The sequence below is a fragment of the Mycteria americana genome, chromosome 10 (assembly GCF_035582795.1).
Source record: "Mycteria americana isolate JAX WOST 10 ecotype Jacksonville Zoo and Gardens chromosome 10, USCA_MyAme_1.0, whole genome shotgun sequence".
NCBI classification, from domain to species: domain Eukaryota; kingdom Metazoa; phylum Chordata; class Aves; order Ciconiiformes; family Ciconiidae; genus Mycteria; species Mycteria americana.
This window is the reverse complement of record NC_134374.1, coordinates 3150031-3170690: the sequence shown is the minus strand read 5'-3', so window position 1 is coordinate 3170690 and position 20660 is coordinate 3150031. Positions and strand designations below refer to the sequence as shown.

Below are 20660 nucleotides of genomic sequence, written 5' to 3'. Positions count from 1 at the left end.
GAAAAGAAGAAAAGAAAGAATCTTACATTGGTTGTCCCAATGAAAGAAATATATCTTTTAAAATATTTTAGTTAGAATTCAGAAACATGCATAAAAACCTTTAAAAATAATTGAGAACTGTATGCATATATGCAGCCTATGTTTCAGGTTATAAATTTCCATACAGCCTTTAAAAAAGCAACATATTGAGTGGGATTTTTGTTGTTGTTTTGTTTTTGTTTGGTTTGAAATTTTTTTTATAGGGGAATTAAGTGGAAAAAGCCAGATGTTTGCATTTTCTTTAGATAAAAAAATCGGCATAACAATAATGTAGTAAAAGAAAAAAAGCCTCCTGCCATTTTAAAGCAAGTTATTTAGTTTTCTGGCAAATTATTAGAAATTTTAAAAAGCAACTTATCAAACATAGCTTATTTTGGATATAACATATGGTTCAGCCAGTTTTATATTCTAAAGAAGCCAGGCCAAGCAGCAGAGTAGAAATGAAAAACTGCCAAACAGAAATAATTGCAAAGTTCTAAACAGAAAACAGAAACAAAGAAATTAAAACCTCAAGTTGAAATAATGATGGCAGCTTATAATTTTTACTTATCACTAGTAGAATCAGGAGGGAGTGGGGAAGGGAAAACTACTGTTTTTAAATCAATTCCAGCACTGAGGTACCACATTTGTAAGTACTTGTCCCATTGCAGAATTTCACACTGCTTCAACGCCAGCTTTCATACACTGCTGGACAACCTATTAAAGTATTTGCTTTCAGAGGTATATTATACCATATAGTATTTTCCCTGTTCATTTCTTATCTACTGAATTAAGCCATGTATTTTTATGTTGCTTTGCAGCATCAAAAGCTCATTAAAAGATTTCCCCCCCCACACACAAAGGTTGCATGCATTCTTGAGGACTTTTTTCAGGGTGTTTGATAATGGATCTACTAGATTGTCTTTGGGATATTTTCTTTATCATTGGGTACCTTAACTAGGTGTTCAGTTCATCCCACAGTGCTGCTTCTAAACAAACTGTATTTCAGATATAAAAGGACAGGAAAAAAGACAAATGCAAGTCAAAGAAATTATTCAAAATATACTAGGAAAATATGAGACTGCTGATTCATCTGTTGTATAGCTGAACTAATCCTGGACATCTTTGGAGGAAGTAATTTAATTCTTTGGCTCAATCCAGAAGCTATTCTACTTTGTATTTAAACATCAGCACATTGCTTCTAGTTTAAGATATCCCCGAACTGCAAACCAGGAGGTAATTTCTTACAATGTACTGAAGGTAAATGTGTCTGTAAAAATTCTGCACGGAGCTGGAAAACAAAACAAAAAAGCCCCAAACCCCCAAACTTTGTACCACCTAGAACCCTTCCACAAAGAGAACGTGTTTGAACTTTTACCCTGCCACCCTTCTAAAAAGTAAAAAACAGTTCTCAGAAGGCATTTTTCCTTACTATCACACAGCCTCCAGAATTGACATACCTACTAAATTTCTTGGGACTTGTATGACATCTTCAGCAAATTCAAGGTAACTTCTTGCCTTTTTCACTGCATCTTGATCCTAAAATAGATAGATGTATGAGAGAAACGAGATCCATTTTCCCAAGGTTTTTTTTTTTTTGGTTTTTTTTTTGTTTGTTTTGGTGGTTTTTTTTTTTTTTTAAAGGTTAAAGAAGGGAACTTACCTCTCCATAAATATGGAATGTGCAAGTATCTTCATCAAGATCAATAGCAGTCACTCCAGGGACTTTTCTGGCTTGCTGAATATTAGCACCATGAGTGCCAATGGCCAAACCCATTAGGTCTTCACGTACAACAAACTGTTCATGAAATCGTGATGCAAGTTGTCTAGAACTCTGAAGAAAAATATAATGTTAGCTTACTTTGCTTTTTAGTACACCAGAGAGAGAAATCAACATAAATTTAGAGCAGATTCTTTAATTGGGTACTTAGCCTACTTTTTACTTTAATCAATCCTTTTAATGCACTTGTTTTCACTTTAAAAACACTGAAGAGTCTTCTTCAGAAGTCCTAGTATTGCCTTTTACATATTAACATAAGGCTAGCCTCTAGTTGTGTTGATACCTCTATATTTTGAATTACCACAGAATTAGCTACGGCTATCAAGTGTTACTGGGTAAGACAGCATTCGTGTAGGTTAGTAAGATAGGAGCTGTGTTGATTATTAAAGCAAACCCTGTGATCTCAGAGGAAAAAAAACCTGCACCCATTTCAACAGGTAGGGGGAAACAGCAGTAACTTAATCACTGGACACAAAAATTATACAGAAAACAGAGTAACTATGGATATCTACTGCACTTAAAATAAAATGAAGAATCCGTACCTATGCAAGACAACACAAAATTAAGGTATAACTGCAATACATTGCTTGAAGTCAGAGAATAAGTATGTTAAGAATTTCATCCAGGAATCACATTTCTACCAAGACAGAAGGGTCAATCAGAGATTGTAACATGCTATGAAGATAAAATTCCTTGCTTCAGCAGGGCAGTAACAATGACTAAAGACTATACCATTAAAACAACTTTAAATCACGTGTTTGAGGTTCAGTTACTCTCGAATTAAACACTTGGTTACTGTTTTGCAACTCTCATCACCTTTGCATGCAACTGCTATGGTGCAATCAGACAGTACAAAATGGCTTACAGAATCTTACGAGGATCTCCTATATGAAATAAGATACCAAGAAAGAAAAAGAAAAACCAACCAAAAAACACTAAGCAACTTTTGGACCTGGAAGAGGATTTTCAAAATAGCTGAAAAAGTATCCCTAGAAACCTGGATAAAACTTGCAAAAAATATACAAAACAGGGGGAAAAACAACCCAAACAAACTATAACTCCAATGACCATAGTAAACAATTTCCTAAAGCAGTCCTGAGCTTCCAAGAGAACTATTTTAGTGAGCTCTGATTTGATGCACAAGTATGCATATACAAGCCCATACATAAAATACAGTTTCAGTATTTTCTTAACTGTATAAAGCTTCCACCACACAGCAAGCATGCAGAAGAGAGCTAAGAACAGAAGAAAGCTTTTGAGAAATATCTTTTAGCACACTGTGCAGTTGGATGGTGCTGAAAATGCTCAATCATGCAGGAAACCTATATTTTGTCAACACCCATATGATCCTGCATTGATATGAACAGCCTCTGTCAATTCCAGGTGGCTTAGATTATTAGCATGAACAGACCTCATGAGTGCAAGGAAAAACACTTGGGAAATGCTGAATTGCATGCAGTTCAGAACCTGTCAAGCAAGTGGGGAAAAAAAAAGATAAGTGGACACATTTTCTTCAAAAACAGAAACACATATTTAAAAAGACTAAAACAATGACTGATAAGTTTCTTCTACACAGCCTCTTCATACTTTCAAAAATCAGACAGTTGTCTTATAGGATGCTTGTGCTATATGAAGCAGGAAGATCACTAAGTTTGGTCACCCTGAGAACTAAAAGAAACCTACAGAGAGAAATCAGTAAGATATAAACATACAGAACAAAAATATATATTGTTTGTGACAATGAAGCTGTCATACATTTAGAGGACGTTACAGTACTTAAATCTACAGAGAAGAGCAAATATAAAATGCGTTAAAAAGTCATTATATACCATAGTGAGTAAAATTCCTACATAAAAATGTGGACACTATCCACAAGTGTCCGAGCATAAACAGAACACAGGGAAGTAACAATAGTTTAATGCATCAAGGGAAGACAGAGAATTTCCAACTGTGATAATCTATTAAGTAAAATGGAAAACAGTGTTTTGCAAGGAAGAAAAAAGATAAAGCTGTATATTATCTTTCCAGAGCCAAGATATATAATCCTATGCATGTTTCTGCATCACAATCAAAGCTGTAACTACTGTGAAGGCATATACAAGCACACTTTAAATTAGCAGTTTAACCTCAGCAACATGAGACCTTACAGAGGTTGAGAAAACATCAAGAAAGAGCCCACAGTAAGCCCTACTCTGTCCCAGTTAAACTGCTGTTATCTGACCTGCTCCTGCTTAAAGCTGTTGGTAAATATCCTGTGCTAAATCACTGTCACAGAGAACTGGCTACAGTAGATAGTGGTATATGTATCCAAGTGTCATGAAATATTTCATATACTCAGGGCACTCTATCAAGCATTTTATTAACTTGGCTACAGACAACTGGGAAAGCAAACATTATTTTAAATGCTCACAGATCTACACTCTAACAGAAAATCCAAATGCTGATTTACTAGTTGACATCTGTTACAGACCGCCACGTAAGAGTGGAGAACAGGATGATCAAGTCAATGATCAGTCATTAACACAACTATCTATGATATGTAGAAAGAGGTGAAGCTACATCATCACTGGGGACCCTGGCTATGACAGTCAAACCGTAGTTATATTGCTTGTACTAAAATATCATTAGCTTTTCTGTAAATTATGTATCACAAGATGTATTTTATTTAAACATAAACCTGTATTCTACTTCCCTCCAATAAATTAGTAAGAAACTACTATGCAAATAATGTACTAATACCTACTTGGAGGCCATGACTAAACTGCATTTAGAGAATAAAATACAAACCAGAATGCAAAAGTACGCTTGTAAATTCAGGCTTTTTAGAACATCAAAAAAATAACTAAGCCACACCTACTGGGAAAGAATGCAAACAAAAAATAATTGGTTACTTTACTTGATGCTCTAAAAGCCACGTTTGAGAAGTAGAGCCATGCAAGTCAAGAAGCTAATATGGAGAAAAGAAACAAGGTACAATATCCAACAAATGGAAATAAACCAAACCCAACCAAACAAGAAGAAGCTGGTCTAGTGATTATGGCTCAGAAAGCAGGAAAGGTAAAACTGCTAGAAGGGAAAAAGTGGCAGACATTTAAAGTTCAGAGAGTATAAGACACAGAAAAGAGTTTGATGGAAACAATGAACTATTAATAATAATGCAGTAAAAGCATTCACTAAGGATTTCTTCTGCTAATGGACATGTGCAGTCTGTTTGTATGTCAGTGTCTCAATAAAAATCATACTCATGATTTCTGTTATCTGAAGCTTTTCTTTTCAGGTTTGGTTGAAATGGATTTTATATTTATTAAGTACAGGAAACAAATGCCAACATGAAAAATACCAGCCAACTTTTGTCACACAAATGACAACTGTATGTATTTATCTCACAACAACCTTCACTAGTTTCTACCTAAGCAGTACTTAAAAGTCCAATAATGGTTTTCTAGTGAGAACCACATCAAGTTCTCGAGTCTTTCACAGCAGCAAAAAGGTTCAGCCTTACAATGACAGCAAGAATCCAAGATTAGTTTGGGAAAGGAATCAATGACAACAGCTGTTGGTGCATGCATTTGTGGGTGCATGTAAAGAGAATTAGCTCTAAAGAGGCTGTTGTTCTTCCCACCTCCAAAATAATACTTTGCACTTCAAGAGGTAAACTGCCCACACAATTGTCAGTTCTGGAGGAAGACAGAGAAGAATGGATTACTGAAGAGCTACAGTGGGGTGCTCAAGAAGGAACACCAATGAGAAGAAACTGGTCCTTTCTTGGTCTTGAGAAAATCAAGACCCAAACAAACTTGGATTACAGCTCTGAAATATAGAAATCAAGAGACTAAAAAGAACAACAGAAGAGAGAACTTCTTGTAACAGTGAGTACACCTGCTGGATACAAGAGGCCTGAACTACTGCACCACATCCCACGTCAAGCTAAAACCAAACAGATGTAACCCTTAGGGTGGGGGGGAATGGAACCTGGCTCTAAAGTAACAGAGCTGGTATACACCCAGGTAAAACTGAATTACAATAGTGCAAGTGGTATTTCTAGTTCTTGACAGTGAATCTAAAAAGAAGTTTTCAAAAATGTTGCTATTTTTTCTGATTTGTAGATAGGAGAAAAACCATGAAGAAGTGTTAATTCTACTGTATAAAGATCCTCTTATTTCCTAGCCTACTCTTTTTTCTTTTTTTTTTTTCCCATAGACAAGTATGAGTCAAGCTTCTTGCCAGTCAACACCCACTCTCCAGTCACAGGAATATCAGAAGCTGTATCTGCTGTAAGATGATTTCCTAACATTTTATCTATAGACAAACCCGTTCCTTCATACGTCCTACCAACATCAGTCTCACCCCTTCCCATCTCTCATTTTCACTGTGCTGTTTTGCAAGATCCATGTCTAGTCCATCTCAGTATCATGCCATATTCACTCCCATCTATTTTTAAAAAACAGTAATTGAAACCTATTGAATATGTGGCACTATTCATGCACCAATGGATAATTATTTTATGCTTCAAACTGTGAAAAATACCACAGAATCATATAGGTTGGAAAAGACCTTTAAGATCATGGAGTCCAACCGTAAACCTAACACTACCAAGACCACCACTACAACATGTCCCTAAGCACCTCATCCAAACGTCTTTTAAATACTTCCAGGGATGGTGACTCAACCACTTCCCTGGGCAGCCTGTTCCAATGCTTGACAACCCTTTCCAGTGAAGTAAAATTTCCTAATATCAAGTCTAAACCTCCCCTGGTGCAACCTGAGGCCATTTTCTCTCGTCCTATCACTTGTTACCTGGGAGGAGGTAACATATGTGTATGCGTGTGTATATATATACTTGTATTTAATCCCACACAAAATCCTGCTGAATAAAATTGGATTGGATAAAAATGAGTCTTTGCAAGAACAGGCCCTTTAACCTGAAACAACTTTGTTGGGTTACATCAGCCTCTTCTTAACACTGAGAATAGTATCAGTACATAATAATTACTTTCACCCCAATGCAAGTCCTACCAGCTAACAAATGCACAAGTATTTTTTTTTAAACTGAAATTACTTCAGGGAAAACAAACAACATACCTCCAGCTGTTTGCTAGCTTCTTCATTTCTCAGTATCAGGGATAACTTGGTACGAAGACTTCGAAAGTGCATATCAATCAGCATATTTGCCCGCTTTGTTGTTACATCATTGATTGACTAAATTATTAATAAAGAAAACATAGTGGTTTACACATGAACTTTTAAAACAAACCACTGTCAATGGTATGGTTAGACATTTACACTTACCAAAATAATAAGCTGGTGGTTTTCAGAATCATATGTTACAGAAAAAGCTCCAACTGCCTTTTTGAAGTCCTTATGTGCAGATTCTTTGGCACACCTAGGAATAAAAACACTACAAAGTTAAAAGTAATAACTGCTGCATTTATGGTTCACAGCCAAAAAGATTAATTTCTTAATACAAAGAATCTAAATAAATATATCCAAGTTCTCCCTTTTAATGCAGGTGTTATTTTATTCTGTTATCATTTATTTTATTCATTTTTCTTTCATTTGTTTTCACATGAGTAGTATTAGAAATATTTCATAAAATTTCTGAATGTACATCTATGAAACGACAAACGAGTTAAGTAAAACTACATTAAAAAGCTATAATCGTTACAACTGGCAAGTGCAAAGTTTCAAACACACCATGAACTGGTATATGTGACTTCACTGTAACCACTGCAGCATTCTAATGACCTTATGTTAATCTCATACTGTATTTTGCTTCTCCAGGCTTCTTCTGTCCGCTCGCTACTTAGTGAACTTGTGTACTGTAACATTAACTTCAGAAATTCTTACTTTAACCTGAATTTATAGCTTATTCCACGCTGAGGCAATAACACGTATCTCAAAAAAGCAGCAAGTGATCTGAAGCTAAAAGAGGGGAGTCAGCATTAATCTGAGTTTTAGAGCTGTATTTACATGAGAATGACATGTCTGTGTTCCAGGAGAAAACTAGCTTTTTCTGTATAATACTATGGGAGGTTTGGTTATTGCACAACTATTCCCACAGCCATCATCAAAACGCCTTATGCCCTACAGTATAAGGCAGGGTTTTCTTTTGCCATTAAATACCAACTTGCACAGATTGTCAGATACTCTATCAATGAAAGATCTATCAATGACCACTTGAAAATTATCAATAAAGTTGACAAAGAATGGATTCAGATTAATCTATGCACATTGCTGAACAGCTGTAAGAATAAAAATCTTAACCTTTACTGCACACAAACCTTAAAACCTTGATTCCTCCTCCAGGACTAAACTGCACAAAAATCACCTTTTCTATTTCTGAAGTACAAGCACGTCCACATTTGTATTTTCTACATTCTTATACGAAAATTTTAAAAGTTAATTTAGAGCAGTAAAAAGCATTTTTATTCCTTCATTTTGAATTTATTTATTCCCACATTTTGAAATAAGTTATAAAGAAACGATTGTACTTACATTTGCCTTAAGTCTTCTGGAACTGCCAGTTTGATTTTATGAAAAGTATCTTTTGTTGCGGGTTTATTGGGGTTCACAGATCTCAAACGCTCAATTGTGACGATTTCGTTGTATGTAGCATCACAGGCTGCATATTCTATTACGTAGAACTGATATAAAAATAATAAAATCATCCAAGCCACACATTTTATGACAAGAGTAAGCATTACACTATTAAGTGAAAGGCATTTTTGTTAACTGTAGAAGTCAAATTTGAACTTTTCAGGTTGAGGTTAATGGTAATTGCAACAGTCCTAATTAAGAAACTCTTTGAAAATGAAGAGGGACAAGTTAAAAACACTGTGCACATCAATATAAAAAACCAACATAAGAAAAATAAAGTATAAATAAATATAAAAAATATATATGTATATATGCATACTCCTACCTCACCCTTTATCATTCTCACTTTAGCCAACCACCAACAGCAGGGTTCTTTTTCATTTGCCCTGGAATAAACCTAAACAAAACACATACATTATATATCTGTAGCATTCTTAAAAGACATCACAGAAGCTAACACTAACTAATATGATCAGGAACTCTGCTATAGGAACAAAATCCAGCAAAATATATTGGTACGTAAAGTCTCTAATCTAAGCACTGCATAGTAAGCATGTAACAGCTGAAATGTCTATTGCAAATACGGGTAGGATATCAAATTATGTATATAAGATTGTACAGATAAATAATATTGTACCCCATCTACTGGCATTAGTTGCTTCAGTCTTGCATACAGTCAGAAGAGAGAATTCAGCCTTTTACATCCGTTAATATTTAATCAACAACATCTCTAATTGTGTGTAGGTCTGATGAGGTCCTACCAGTGGGTGGAAGGGAAAGGACATGCATCTACACTTCTTTAGCACATGTATGACATTGGCCACATCCACACCAAAGAATTTTTGCCATTTTCTTATCTTTCAAAGCAAAATAAACTTAAATAGCATGCAAGCAAAATGTAAATCTTGAAAGTTCTCTTTTTTTAAAGTAATTATAAAAATCAGTTTTACAATTTTATAAAATAAGGAAGTTTTAAGAATGTGTTATATTAAAGCCAGTCTCTCTCTACATATACAAAAGTATTTACATATACACATATATTTTTATATTTTATGTACGCACACATATAATGCAAATTATCTCATTCAGCTTGAAATTTTGGTAATATAGACATTATTAACTTACAGCTGAAGAACTACAGTCCAGCATCTACTTCTAGATTAATTCAGTTCTGATAAAGAACTGATCTGTAACCAAAGAAATGCTGATTATGTTTGTAAATCAGCATGGAGGTCACACTACATGGAATTCCAAAATAGCCGTATGGTTTACAACGCTCAAAATCTCGTCTTGATGACGTGCTTGACATTGTGTTTTACGTTGTACTTGGAATCAAAAAAGGTGACAGCATATAACATGGAAGCAAGCCTTCCCCTGGCTTGGCTGACATTTTTTTACCCCAAGTTCTCTCACTTCTCAAAACAAATGTTGTTAATGGAGCATACATACCTCTACTTCATCGCTTTCGTTTATATCTTTATTATAGCCTGCAGGTGGTGGAAACCTCACATCATGGAATGGTATTTGTCTCTCTGGTTGCCAGCTAGAAATAAAAATACAGCTAATGTCCTGAACGTTTTCACCTTCTTCGTAAATAGAAATCAGAAACATTTTCAATCCATTAATTTTACATTTTTAAATTCTGTGGAGCTTTTGTGCATATATATATATTAATGTGATCCAATGTATGTATAATAAGAAGAAATAAACCTAAGTGACCATTAAGCATCTTAAATGAATCCCTAACACTACCTCCACTGTTTTGAAATCTTCCAGCAGCAGTTTTTACTCTATTTACAGTTATAGGTTTTAACCTCAACATTAGAAACACAGGTTAAAAAATGTTACATAACTTGTTTGGACACTTCCTTCAAAACAAGCCTTTTTCTTCTTTTTCTTTTGTTCGACTATAGATTATGAAAACTTGATGAGGATTCAGTGTGAATACAGTTTTAATTTTCAGTTTCTTTAACAGAGACTGGATAAAATGAGCATGACAAGAACAGATTATTTTTAAAGAAACTAGAAAACAATTTCCAAAATACAATAGATAATGCTGTAACAAAGATTCACAGGAAAAAGTATATAGCAGTATGTTATTTCCTTCCTGAAGGAAATGAAACCTGAACTAAATGGTATAATGGAAGGTTAACTTTTTATGCTCTTAAATGATGGGAAAGGAACATAATTTCATTTCTAGCTTAGAAAACTGGTATTTATCACTTATCTATAAAACAAATTTTGTAATAATCTGCTAAATCTAAAATAAGACATTCACATGAGAAAAAGGCAGTCATGATACTACTGCTGACTTATTCAAACGTGGGTTATCACCACATAAATTCAATAACATGCTTATCTTCCCAACAAACCTCATGTTACTATAGTTTTGTACTTAAAAAATATTTAAACAATTAAAAACATTTATACAGAAATGTCACAACATAGTAAATATCAAACATAATTCTAAAACATGCTAGTAACAAGCTTAGAGTATCTAAAAGATGCTACTCTATTAAGTTATATTTAGGTTAATCAAATGCAACATTGATACTCTGTATCATTTATAGGTATAACACCAGCAATACACTTACTTGTTTTCAAATGCAACTGTTATAGAATCTTCATGCACATCCTTTACAAATGCCTGTGTAGGAAAAAAAAGTAAAATAATGGTCTTAAGGATATTTTTAAAAATAATTTTAAACTCTTGCAACACCTTCCTTTCACAGATATTGATGAAACTCAAAATTTAAGTATGCTTTCAAGTCAGCCTTTTTAATTTTGCAATACTTATATAAAATGCGTACTGAAAGTTGATAACCTCCTTGGGTTCATGACTGTCAAGAGTAGTGATAACAGACGGAACGCCTGAGCATTCTGCCTACTTTTTAGAAGTAATGGGAGAGGTTACCAGCAAATGAGAAGATAATTCTGAATAGTTTTATAACTAAAGTTTAAAATGTTTGATTTTATAATCATATTTTGTGTATTTTGCCAGGTGTAGAAATTAAACCACATCAGTACTCCTAAAAAAAATAAAAAAGAAAAATTCCTGTCTCTCCTCTCTTTTACCTCAAGGTAAGTTTGAATATTGCACTAGCAAAACTCATCTATATCCATTTCAGCACAGTTTTCCCCTTATTTACTTCATCACACTTCCATAGTGTACAAACTTCAGATAAATGCCCTGCAGCCTTCCTTCATTTTTCTTCTAGGGATGGATAGCAGTTGTGCTAAGCCTCCCATGCAACCACAAAGCAGAGCACAGAACTAAGATTCAGCACCGAGAGGGGTTTTCCTGCCTAATGCTACTCCACTGACTGACCTTTGATCAATTTTCAGCTTTAAGCCCAAACATCCCCCCCATCTACAGAACAGCAAGATCAATACTCAAAGAACTTTGGGATTTACCAATGAAAATATTTTTCATAGCCTCAAATGGTAGAGGTCACGGGGCAACCAGGGATGAAAAGATTGGTGGGGTTTTTTTTTTTTTGTTTCTTTCTTTTTAAAAACATCTCTATGAACTTCTGAAACAGATAAACATTGGTGAAGTGCTGAGTATTCCACTAATATTTGTCCATATATGGTATATCCTTGCAAGGTAGGTAGATAAAAACCCACGAGCAAGACTGAGTATAAGTTTGTTCTACCAATGGAAATCAGTCTTAGCAGATCAAGAAATTCTCAGTAAATTGAAAATAATTTAGCAGTAACTACTGCTTCTGAATAAGAGTTAGTTAATGAACCATAGAAAATTTTATTCTCCTTGCATTTCAAGTTTCCAAGACAAGAACAGCTCTTATCTCTTACAAGAAGGTAAGAGTTTGTTTCTCATACGGAATCTAAATGGCTTTAAAAAATTCTTCTGATATTCTCCCTTTATGAAGTATCCCAAAGGATTTTCCAAGTTGCAGCAGCATCTCTACCAAACAAGAGCAATACCTGATAACTGATACAGAGCTCCAAGAACTGGTTATATGAAAATTAAGCAGTACATGCACCTAAGCGTCATTACTCAGAGACGTTCAGTACAAGAAATAAGTGTAATGCTAGTTAATAATCTGAAAATAACTAATGCCACCTTGAATAGAAGTCAAAGCAAAGCCACGATGACAATAGCAATAAATGGTTTTATACCTTGCTCACCTCTCAATACTGTAAGAATAAGGTTACCAGAAAGTTTATTATTGCAAACATGCAAAGGAGATTTAAAACAGTCTCTAGGAGTTTTTACATAATTACATATTTCAAAATTCCAAGATATTCCTTCCGAGGGGATTACAAGCATAGTTGATATTTTTTAATGACTGATACAAAACAGATTTAAGACCACATCTCAGGATTATGTTGATAGTAGTACAAAAATGTTATTTACATAAAGAGGCAACACAACTCCCACTTGATCATTACAGATACTGAACGTTTATCTAATGTTTCTATTGCTGTGCCTTCTGTAAGAAAATTCCAGAAATGGATATGCACTTGACAAATACTATGGTAGTCCTGACTGATTTTGCAACATTACACACATCACCTTCAAAGGCTCCACCCATATTTATTCCAATGTTTGCCATGTGCAGCTCTGAAGCACCTATTCTTATAGATGTAGGAGAAATGGATGCCTTTAATACCTGAAAAATACCTGTAATCACTACCAGGTATTTGGTATGACTCCTTCATGCCACAGACTGGAAAAGGATAGGACTTGGTATTATTAGTAACACTGGAGTATGCAAAAGCAGAGATTATTTTATAAAGCAAGTCCAACAGAAATGACCCCAAGAACAACTAATAGCCTTGAGGAAAATGGGTAAGAGTAACACAAGACAATGCCCTGAGAAAGAATTTGTTGATACTTAATTTTCTCATATTCATAAAATAGCAAAAAACCACTTCTCTCACTATGAAAGAGTTTTGGAGAAGTCATCCCCTCTACGGTGACAAAACCACCAAGAGACACTGTAAATAGGACTCTAAAAATTACAAGAAATGACAGAAAAATACACAAGCACAGCAGCAAAGAGCAAGACTATATCTCATATTCAGATCTGATAGCTCATATCCAAGTCATCTTGAGTAGAATCCTAGTGACTACAGCAATATACGTAACTACTGGTGATAATGCTAAAACCTACCATTAATAAGTAAACCAGATGGTGACAGAAATAAATGTAAGTTATCAAAGTTGAAGACTAGCTTAAGAACTTTAAACAGTCTAGTACTTATGTTATCTGGGAAAAGTAAAACTTGGGACACATCGCTATTTGAAAAAGTATTGAACTATGGGCAATTCTTGTCTTCGATTTGCATCACATCCTAATTTAAAGAATGAAGATCTACTACAGGGGATGGAGCGCTCTTGTAATTGTTATTGTGTTTGTCACCATAAAAAGAGCAATGAACTTCATGAGGCTGAAGATGACTCCAACAATGTGCAAAGGTTTTCAAGTCAATTACTTCAGGGTCTTAGGGCTTTCCAGTTACTACAAAAGCTCTCCTTAAACAGGTCTTCCACCACTGCTTTGGTCACAACACAGAAACCTGAAGGAACCTGAACCAGGAACATTAAGGATAACTGGTGACCATACACAGGTACCATCAATACAGACATTGCTAGTGAAAATTATAAAACTGACATAATTTGTTTATACCAAGTTCAGAAAACTCAACCACAGAAACAGATGGAATACCTGGTTTTCACTCCAGCCTTGCAAAATTTCAAAAATTCATTGTAATGAATTTTTAATTAATTACAAAGTGAATGATGGCTTGCCAAATACCAAATTTCAAATATGCAATATGTTCAACACTTTTGCCTACCTCAGTGTGAGTTTTATGCTTAAAAAACAATGAACCAGACACAAATTATATTAATAGCCTAAATATTTGGTTGTCTAATCCCACCTACCCATAGAAAGGTGATTTTCCTTATTCTTCAGTTTCTTGTGACACAGAAAAATGTCAGAGATACTTGATCACATCAGTTTTTCATAATATGTATCATAGCATTATATCAATTTTCCTCTGGTATAAATATTTAAACAGATCTTTAGTAAGTAAAAAGTATTTGGACTCTACAGCACTATATATTTGTACACTTCTAAGTACAAATAGAAATGTTTTGAAACATTTCTAAGTTTTCATAAAAATAATTTAATACTTCTCCATTAATGCCTTCGGAAAACCAAAACTGAAGCTTATCAGAACTGTTTGGTTTTCTTTATTCTGTGATATGAGTAAAATTATATACAATGCTAAAAAGAAATAAGACCTTTGACACCATAAGCCAAATTCACAGACACAGGACAAGCCAGCCCCACATGTCAATAAAGGCAGAGAAGAGGTACTGATTTCACACAAAGTATCATGACAAGTACAACAACCATTCATCAGCCTTTTTTTGAAATAAAGATTATAACTTGGGCATGGAAATTCAAACATAAAGGTGCATATACGTGACCTTAAAATGCACACCCAAGAAGGGACAGAACACTGGCTATGATGAATGTGAACACAGATGAAAAGCATTAAAAACATAGTGAAACTAGATGGAAGTAAAATGAGGGAACAGGACAGTGAAAGACTACAGCAGCTGGGATATCACTATCACTAATAGCAGAGATACCAAATAACAGTACACAAAAAGAAATCAGAATCAGTGAAAAAGGTTTGCTTTTATTTCTGTGAACAGAAGCAGATTATAGATGGCTAAGGTGGATTCTTCTTCTTTAACGTGGAAAAAAAATCAGATGTGGTAAGTTTTCTACACCAAATTTGACTTTCAGTCACATAAACCATTAACATTTCTCTCCATGCTTCAGACATAATTAAGTAAAAAAGTTTACAATCCAACATTGACATGTCATGGCATTTCCCAAACATGTGAGCATTCACATTCTAAGAAGGGTTACATGCTGAAGAGATGGCCTAAATTTTACAAATTATTTGATACAAAATAAGAATTATTGGAAACACCAGCATATGTGTTATTTTTGTGCTAAATGGAATGACAGACACTTCAAAGGAACAAATAAAGGCTCCAGCTGCCATGAAGTTTTGTTGCTTTTTCAAAAGTCTGCTCACATCATCAGATGTGAGCATTGTCAACCATTTTAGTAAAGGAGGATAATTAACGGTGAAGAGTGAAAGCAGGGAAAATACGCTTTTTAAGGTTAAAAAATGCTATGTTGATACAAATGTGCATCTACTGTTTGCATAGCAGTTCTGCAGCATTTCATTTCATACCTGTTGAAAGGAGAAAGTCAAAAGGGAAGTCACATGGCTAATCAAATCTGAGAAAGGCAGGCCATACAAAGAAACAGAATAGGGAAAGAAGAAAGTCACAGAAATGGTAACTGAATGAGGGAAAAGGGTATAGGCTATCACCCCCAGAAGGACTGAGTAGACAGGCTTGTGAATGTATAAAGAGACTGGAGATATTTGCTGAGGATATGTCCGTGTGGAACAGTGAAAGAAAAGAAAAAATTGATATGGAATGCAACAGGAGGCCAAGGGAACACTTGTTAATAGCAAGACCTGAAGTAATAAAGAACTAAGAAAGATGAATGATTTTGTCAATTGTAGTTTCAATGGAAAAATGTGAAGTATCTATAAAATCAAGGAAACAATGGGAAAGTGCTGAAGCTACTGGGATAAAAAAATTGAAGATTTTTAACAAGGTTATAGAGCAAGAAGGGGGAAAAACTGGTTACAGACAACATATAGATGTTAACAGCAAACATCATTCCAAAACTATCTGCCTCATAAACAGGATGCTTTTCATCTTTAGCAGAGATTACAAGAGAGAATCACACCCAAACTGGAAAAGAAAAATCAATCCCATGGTGGAAAGGCATCCAGCATGTCCCCTTTTAGAGGGAAATAATATCTAAAGCTAGTCCCGGGAAGATTAGGCAAAGGACTGTCTATTAGTCCTCTGCAAATGAGATAAGAACTTCAAAACCCATTTTACTACACCTATACAAGAAAAGGGGTGAAAAGATATGCCCTAATAGCACACATCTTCAAGATTTAATTACTTAGCTGTGAGCTGCAAAAAGGCAGTTCCCTCCCCCTAGGCTTCACAGTCGTGGCGGTTTGTTGGACCAGTCTTCCTAAAATAAGTTAAGGAATCTAATCTTTTCTTTCCAAGGATTCTGGGCCCAGCAACATACCAAGTCATGACTAAGCATCTCTAGGTACTAGATTGTCAATTATCCCTGAATCATGCTCATCGATTGCACTGCACTTTCCATGGAATAATTCATCTTAGCCAAGGAGAAAAAAAAACAATAAAGTTCAAAGCATTCACCACGCAATATTTTAATTCCATTCAGAGAGAACTAGTCTCCACTACAGCAATCACACCAACACACTCCAGTACTCTGTGAAATGTAGTGCAGCTGACCACTATGAAATTTTAATTCAAATCTTCTAGTTGAGTATGAATGTACCCTCAAATCATCTCCTATGTTTTATGTGGAACATGATCCCTCTAGATGTATCTCAGAATGCATTCTGGATCAAGTCCCACAGGTAATACAAGCAGACAAAAGACTGGTTTATTAGTCTCAGTAAGGCTTAGGTGACAATTAGGCACCAGTTTTGTACTGTCGAGATCAAGATGCTGTTGGGTACACTCAAGACTGAAACCAAGTGCCTAGGGACTTGAATTTATAAGGTCCTCAAAGAGAGGTACAAGGAGGATACAAAAACCTGAAGTGGCAATTAGGTGCCTACTTGTGCCACTTCATCATTACTCTAGCAGCCTCATATTCCTCCCCTGCATGCCTTAATATCAAGATAGAGGCATATTTTTCCAAAAATTTAAATATTCTGATGAAGATCTTCAGAATTATTCAAAGCCAAAGAAATTATCACAAGTTATCAGTAAACCATGAGACTGGATAAAAGAACTGTTTTCCTTTCGATTTGTTTGCAGTGCTACTGTTGTAAAACATTTCTCAAGAGGCTGCTTAAAGAAACTTTTTAAATGAAAAAAATAAAATCACCTTGCAATTAAATCTGCACTTGACATAATCACACACTTCTTGTTACGCTGGGTCAACCAACTCATTTTATAATCAAATTCCCCATCTGCAAGATGGGCATAAAACTCACAAGAAAACATTTAGATAAATTAATTAATAACAGTGTGATACTCAGACATTATGATGAAAGAAAAAAAATAGTACCTAAAATTCAAATAATTCAGGCTAGAGGAAAACTGAACATTCTTGCATGAGGGTTTTTTTAAAAAACTTTTTTTAGTTTAAAAAAAAAGTTGCTGCATTTATCTTAAGTGTCATGCTCCATCTGGACAGGTAATACAGGTGAAGATCAATAAACCTGTGTGCCCTGTTTGTCCCTTAGATAATTTAACCAAGTCCTCTTGGTTAGAGCTTAAGAGGAGACAAAAAAACCTCCTATGTTTAAATTTCTATAAGCTAGAAGGCAAACATAATATGCAACTTGGAGGCAATGGCTGTGTTATAACTTGGATACATTAAATCATGTTTAATGAATAAGCTCCCATGAACATATGCTCAAATGAACTTTTCACCTAGACTACAACCAGAAATGTCAGTATGTTAGGGACAAAAGGGGTATAGGATCCCATGACGTCAAAACTGAATGTAACCAAACAAAAGTTACAGAAGCTTTCAACTCTCCCAAGTTTCTTTGATAATATTTGTCACTAAAAAAAAGCACGTCACTTTTATTATCATTTATTTCACATGATTGTGTAAATACTCTCATACAATTTGATAAAAGCCTCATTAAAAGTTCTCTTATGCAACATATTTATGCCTTCTGTTTCTTTCTGAGCGAATACTGTATCTTTAAAAGTATAAAACTGATTTTTGAAAATACTAAATAATTTAATTCCAGAAAGCAATATACAGATCTAGGACTTTGGCTATGACACTGCAAACCCACAGGATGTTTTTTTTACCATATTTACAGACTTGTTTCATACATACTTTAAAAAAAAAAAAAAAATTTGGAATAAGAGATTATGACATGTATTTTAAAAATAAGTTTTTAAGAGGTCTTTTTTTTTCTTAGAAACACTCAGAGCTGTTGGAACTGTATCATTTGGATACTAACCTGCCCTACCACACTAAGAGTGTGAAATTCTACCTGTTCCTTCATTGCTAACATAAATATTGGATGTTGCACAATAACTAGGCCCAATTTTTAAAGTACTAGGAACATTTAAATGATGGTAAACTTGCAGAAACCGACCCATGACTGTTTCTGGTATGTTGATAACATGTCAATGACAGTAGGCCCAAACCCACTGTGTCAAAATTTTATTTTTCTGTGAATAGGGTAAACCCACAAATTATACCCTAGTAACATGCTGATCAATGCAGCCCAACTCATGCAAAGCCACAGCAATACTACACAGTATTAATAAAAATATTAAGTACTCAGCATATATATTCAAGGCTCAGTGATGGCTTTATTCAGGACCAGCACAAGGTCTTGGAAACAAACATGGAATGCCATTAAGTAGTTTCAGTAAGAAGTACATTTGATAATTAAATGTATTTAGCAACTCAGCACATATATACTTCGTAAAGTAATTTTCTCTTTAATATCAGCAGGCAGTGTCCCCTGCCATGGCATTAAGAGGAGGAATCCACGACAGCACCTTATCATGAACGTGTATTTAACAAGGGCCCCCTCCCCCCCCCCCGCCTTAAACGCCGTGCACTAGCAGTGCAGCTCTCCTGGAAACCTAGAGAGCGAGAAAGACTTTCCTTAAGTAGCGACAAAAGCTGAGGATTTAGCAATTAATGCCCCATCCCCTGCCCTGATCCTCGCTTCGGCGCCAAGGAGGAAGGCGGCCCAGGCCTCTCCTCGCCTCCTCTCACACACCGGCAGCGCGAGGGCCTCCCCTTCCCACAATAGGGGGAAGGCCCAAGGCCTCCTCGGACGCCGGGGCCCTCTCTCGTCTTCCCTCTCTCCCTTCTCATCAGGCCTCGAGTTCCCTCAGCCCTGGGGCGGCGGCGGCGGCCGCCGGCTCCTCTTACCCCAGAGGCCCGGCTCCCTCTCCCCAGGCACCGAGAGGGACCCGCCGAGGCCTCCACCCCTGCCCCACTCTTCCTCCTCCTCTCCTTCCTGCCCCGGGGCCCCCGCTTTCCCTCAGAGCGGGGAGGAGGAGCCGCCACCGCCGCCGCCTCCTCCTCCTCCCGTCCCAGGCCCCACTCCCTCCCCTGAGGCCCAGCCCGACCCAGCGGCGAGCAGCCGGTACCTTGTAGAAGGCCCCGTTGGAGCCCCGCACCTCCACCACCAGCTCCTCCATGTTGTGCCGCGGCGGCTCGGTGCGGGAGACCCAGGCCCGGCGCCTCCTCCCTTCCCTTTCTCTCTCTCGGCGCAGGAGGGGGAAGAGGAGGAGGGGTGTGTGTGCCGGGGCGGGGGAGGGGAAGGGGAATCTCGGTTCACTCCGAGCCCGAGGGGGTGGGGCCGCGCGAGGGGCGGAGGGCAGGGCCGCGGGGGGAGCACTGCGGGGGGGATGCGGGGACGCTCGGCGCCGCCGCTCCTCGCCCTCGGCCGCCCGGAAATGAAAGCGAAACGGTCACCGCCGGGCGGCGCGCGCGGGGGGGCGCGGGGGCGCCCGTTTCGAATGTAAACGCTAAATCCGCGTCACGTGACGGGCCGCGGCGGGGGGGCGGGGCGGGGAGCTGGCCCCAGCCAGCACGCGCCGCTCGCCCACCGCCTAACGGCCGGGCCGCGCGCGCGCGCAGCCGCAGCGGCAAGGGGCGAGCGAACCCGGCAGTCGTGGCCGGGATCCCGCCTCCCCTCCTGGCGCGCGCCTGAGTGACTGCCCCGTTGGCCAACCAGATTGCGCGCTGCACCGCGCGTTCTGACCAGAGGGGGGCGGGGCGCGCGGCCTGCGCCGCCAGGCCCCTGTGACAGGGGGCGGGTGGGGGGTGTCCGTGTCTTCACACCGGCCTGCCCGGAGGAGGGGATGGCCTGGGCTGAGGGAGGGTGCGGAGGGGCAGTGCTGGGGCCCGCTGGGCGAGCAAACGGGGCCGAGTAATGGCTCTTGGGAGCCATGATATTGCAGGTGCCCAGGGAGAGGCGATGGGAATGATGGGGCCGAGAGAGAGTGGGGGCTGCTGGGATGGGGAGGGGAAGGAGGAGGCCTGGGTCTGGTGGGACTCGGCTCAAGTGTGGCAGGGAGGCTGTGAGAGGTGGCTGCCAAGGCAGGGGGAAGTAGGCTCAACCGTGCAGTGGTCTCTGCCTC

General features: G+C 37.5%; 1 protein-coding gene and 1 long non-coding RNA gene across 5 annotated transcripts in view; both read right to left on the bottom strand.

The window, feature by feature from the left end:
* FMR1 (fragile X messenger ribonucleoprotein 1) overlaps positions 1-20146 on the bottom strand; it is a 37205-nt gene extending 17059 nt beyond the window's left edge. Inside the window, exons 1-9 of one of the 4 annotated variants that reach the window (XM_075512861.1) lie at positions 19665-20146; positions 10990-11042; positions 9845-9938; positions 8721-8792; positions 8294-8442; positions 7088-7181; positions 6881-6997; positions 1682-1852; positions 1479-1557 (exon numbers count right to left, since the gene is read on the bottom strand). In XM_075512861.1, coding sequence (XP_075368976.1) covers positions 1479-1557; positions 1682-1852; positions 6881-6997; positions 7088-7181; positions 8294-8442; positions 8721-8792; positions 9845-9938; positions 10990-11042; positions 19665-19715 — 880 coding nt within the window. In that variant the 5' untranslated portion in view covers positions 19716-20146. The remainder of the gene's footprint in view (positions 1-1478; positions 1558-1681; positions 1853-6880; positions 6998-7087; positions 7182-8293; positions 8443-8720; positions 8793-9844; positions 9939-10989; positions 11043-19664) is intronic. The other 3 variants (XM_075512863.1, XM_075512864.1, XM_075512860.1) reach the window with 3 other exon arrangements.
* On the bottom strand, positions 12885-19516 carry LOC142414984 (uncharacterized). Its single transcript, XR_012777264.1, has 3 exons — positions 19444-19516; positions 14310-14448; positions 12885-13124 (listed from the first exon to the last, which is right to left on the bottom strand). It is a non-coding gene; the product is annotated as an uncharacterized LOC142414984 (long non-coding RNA).
* Positions 20147-20660: the final 514 nt, after the last annotated feature.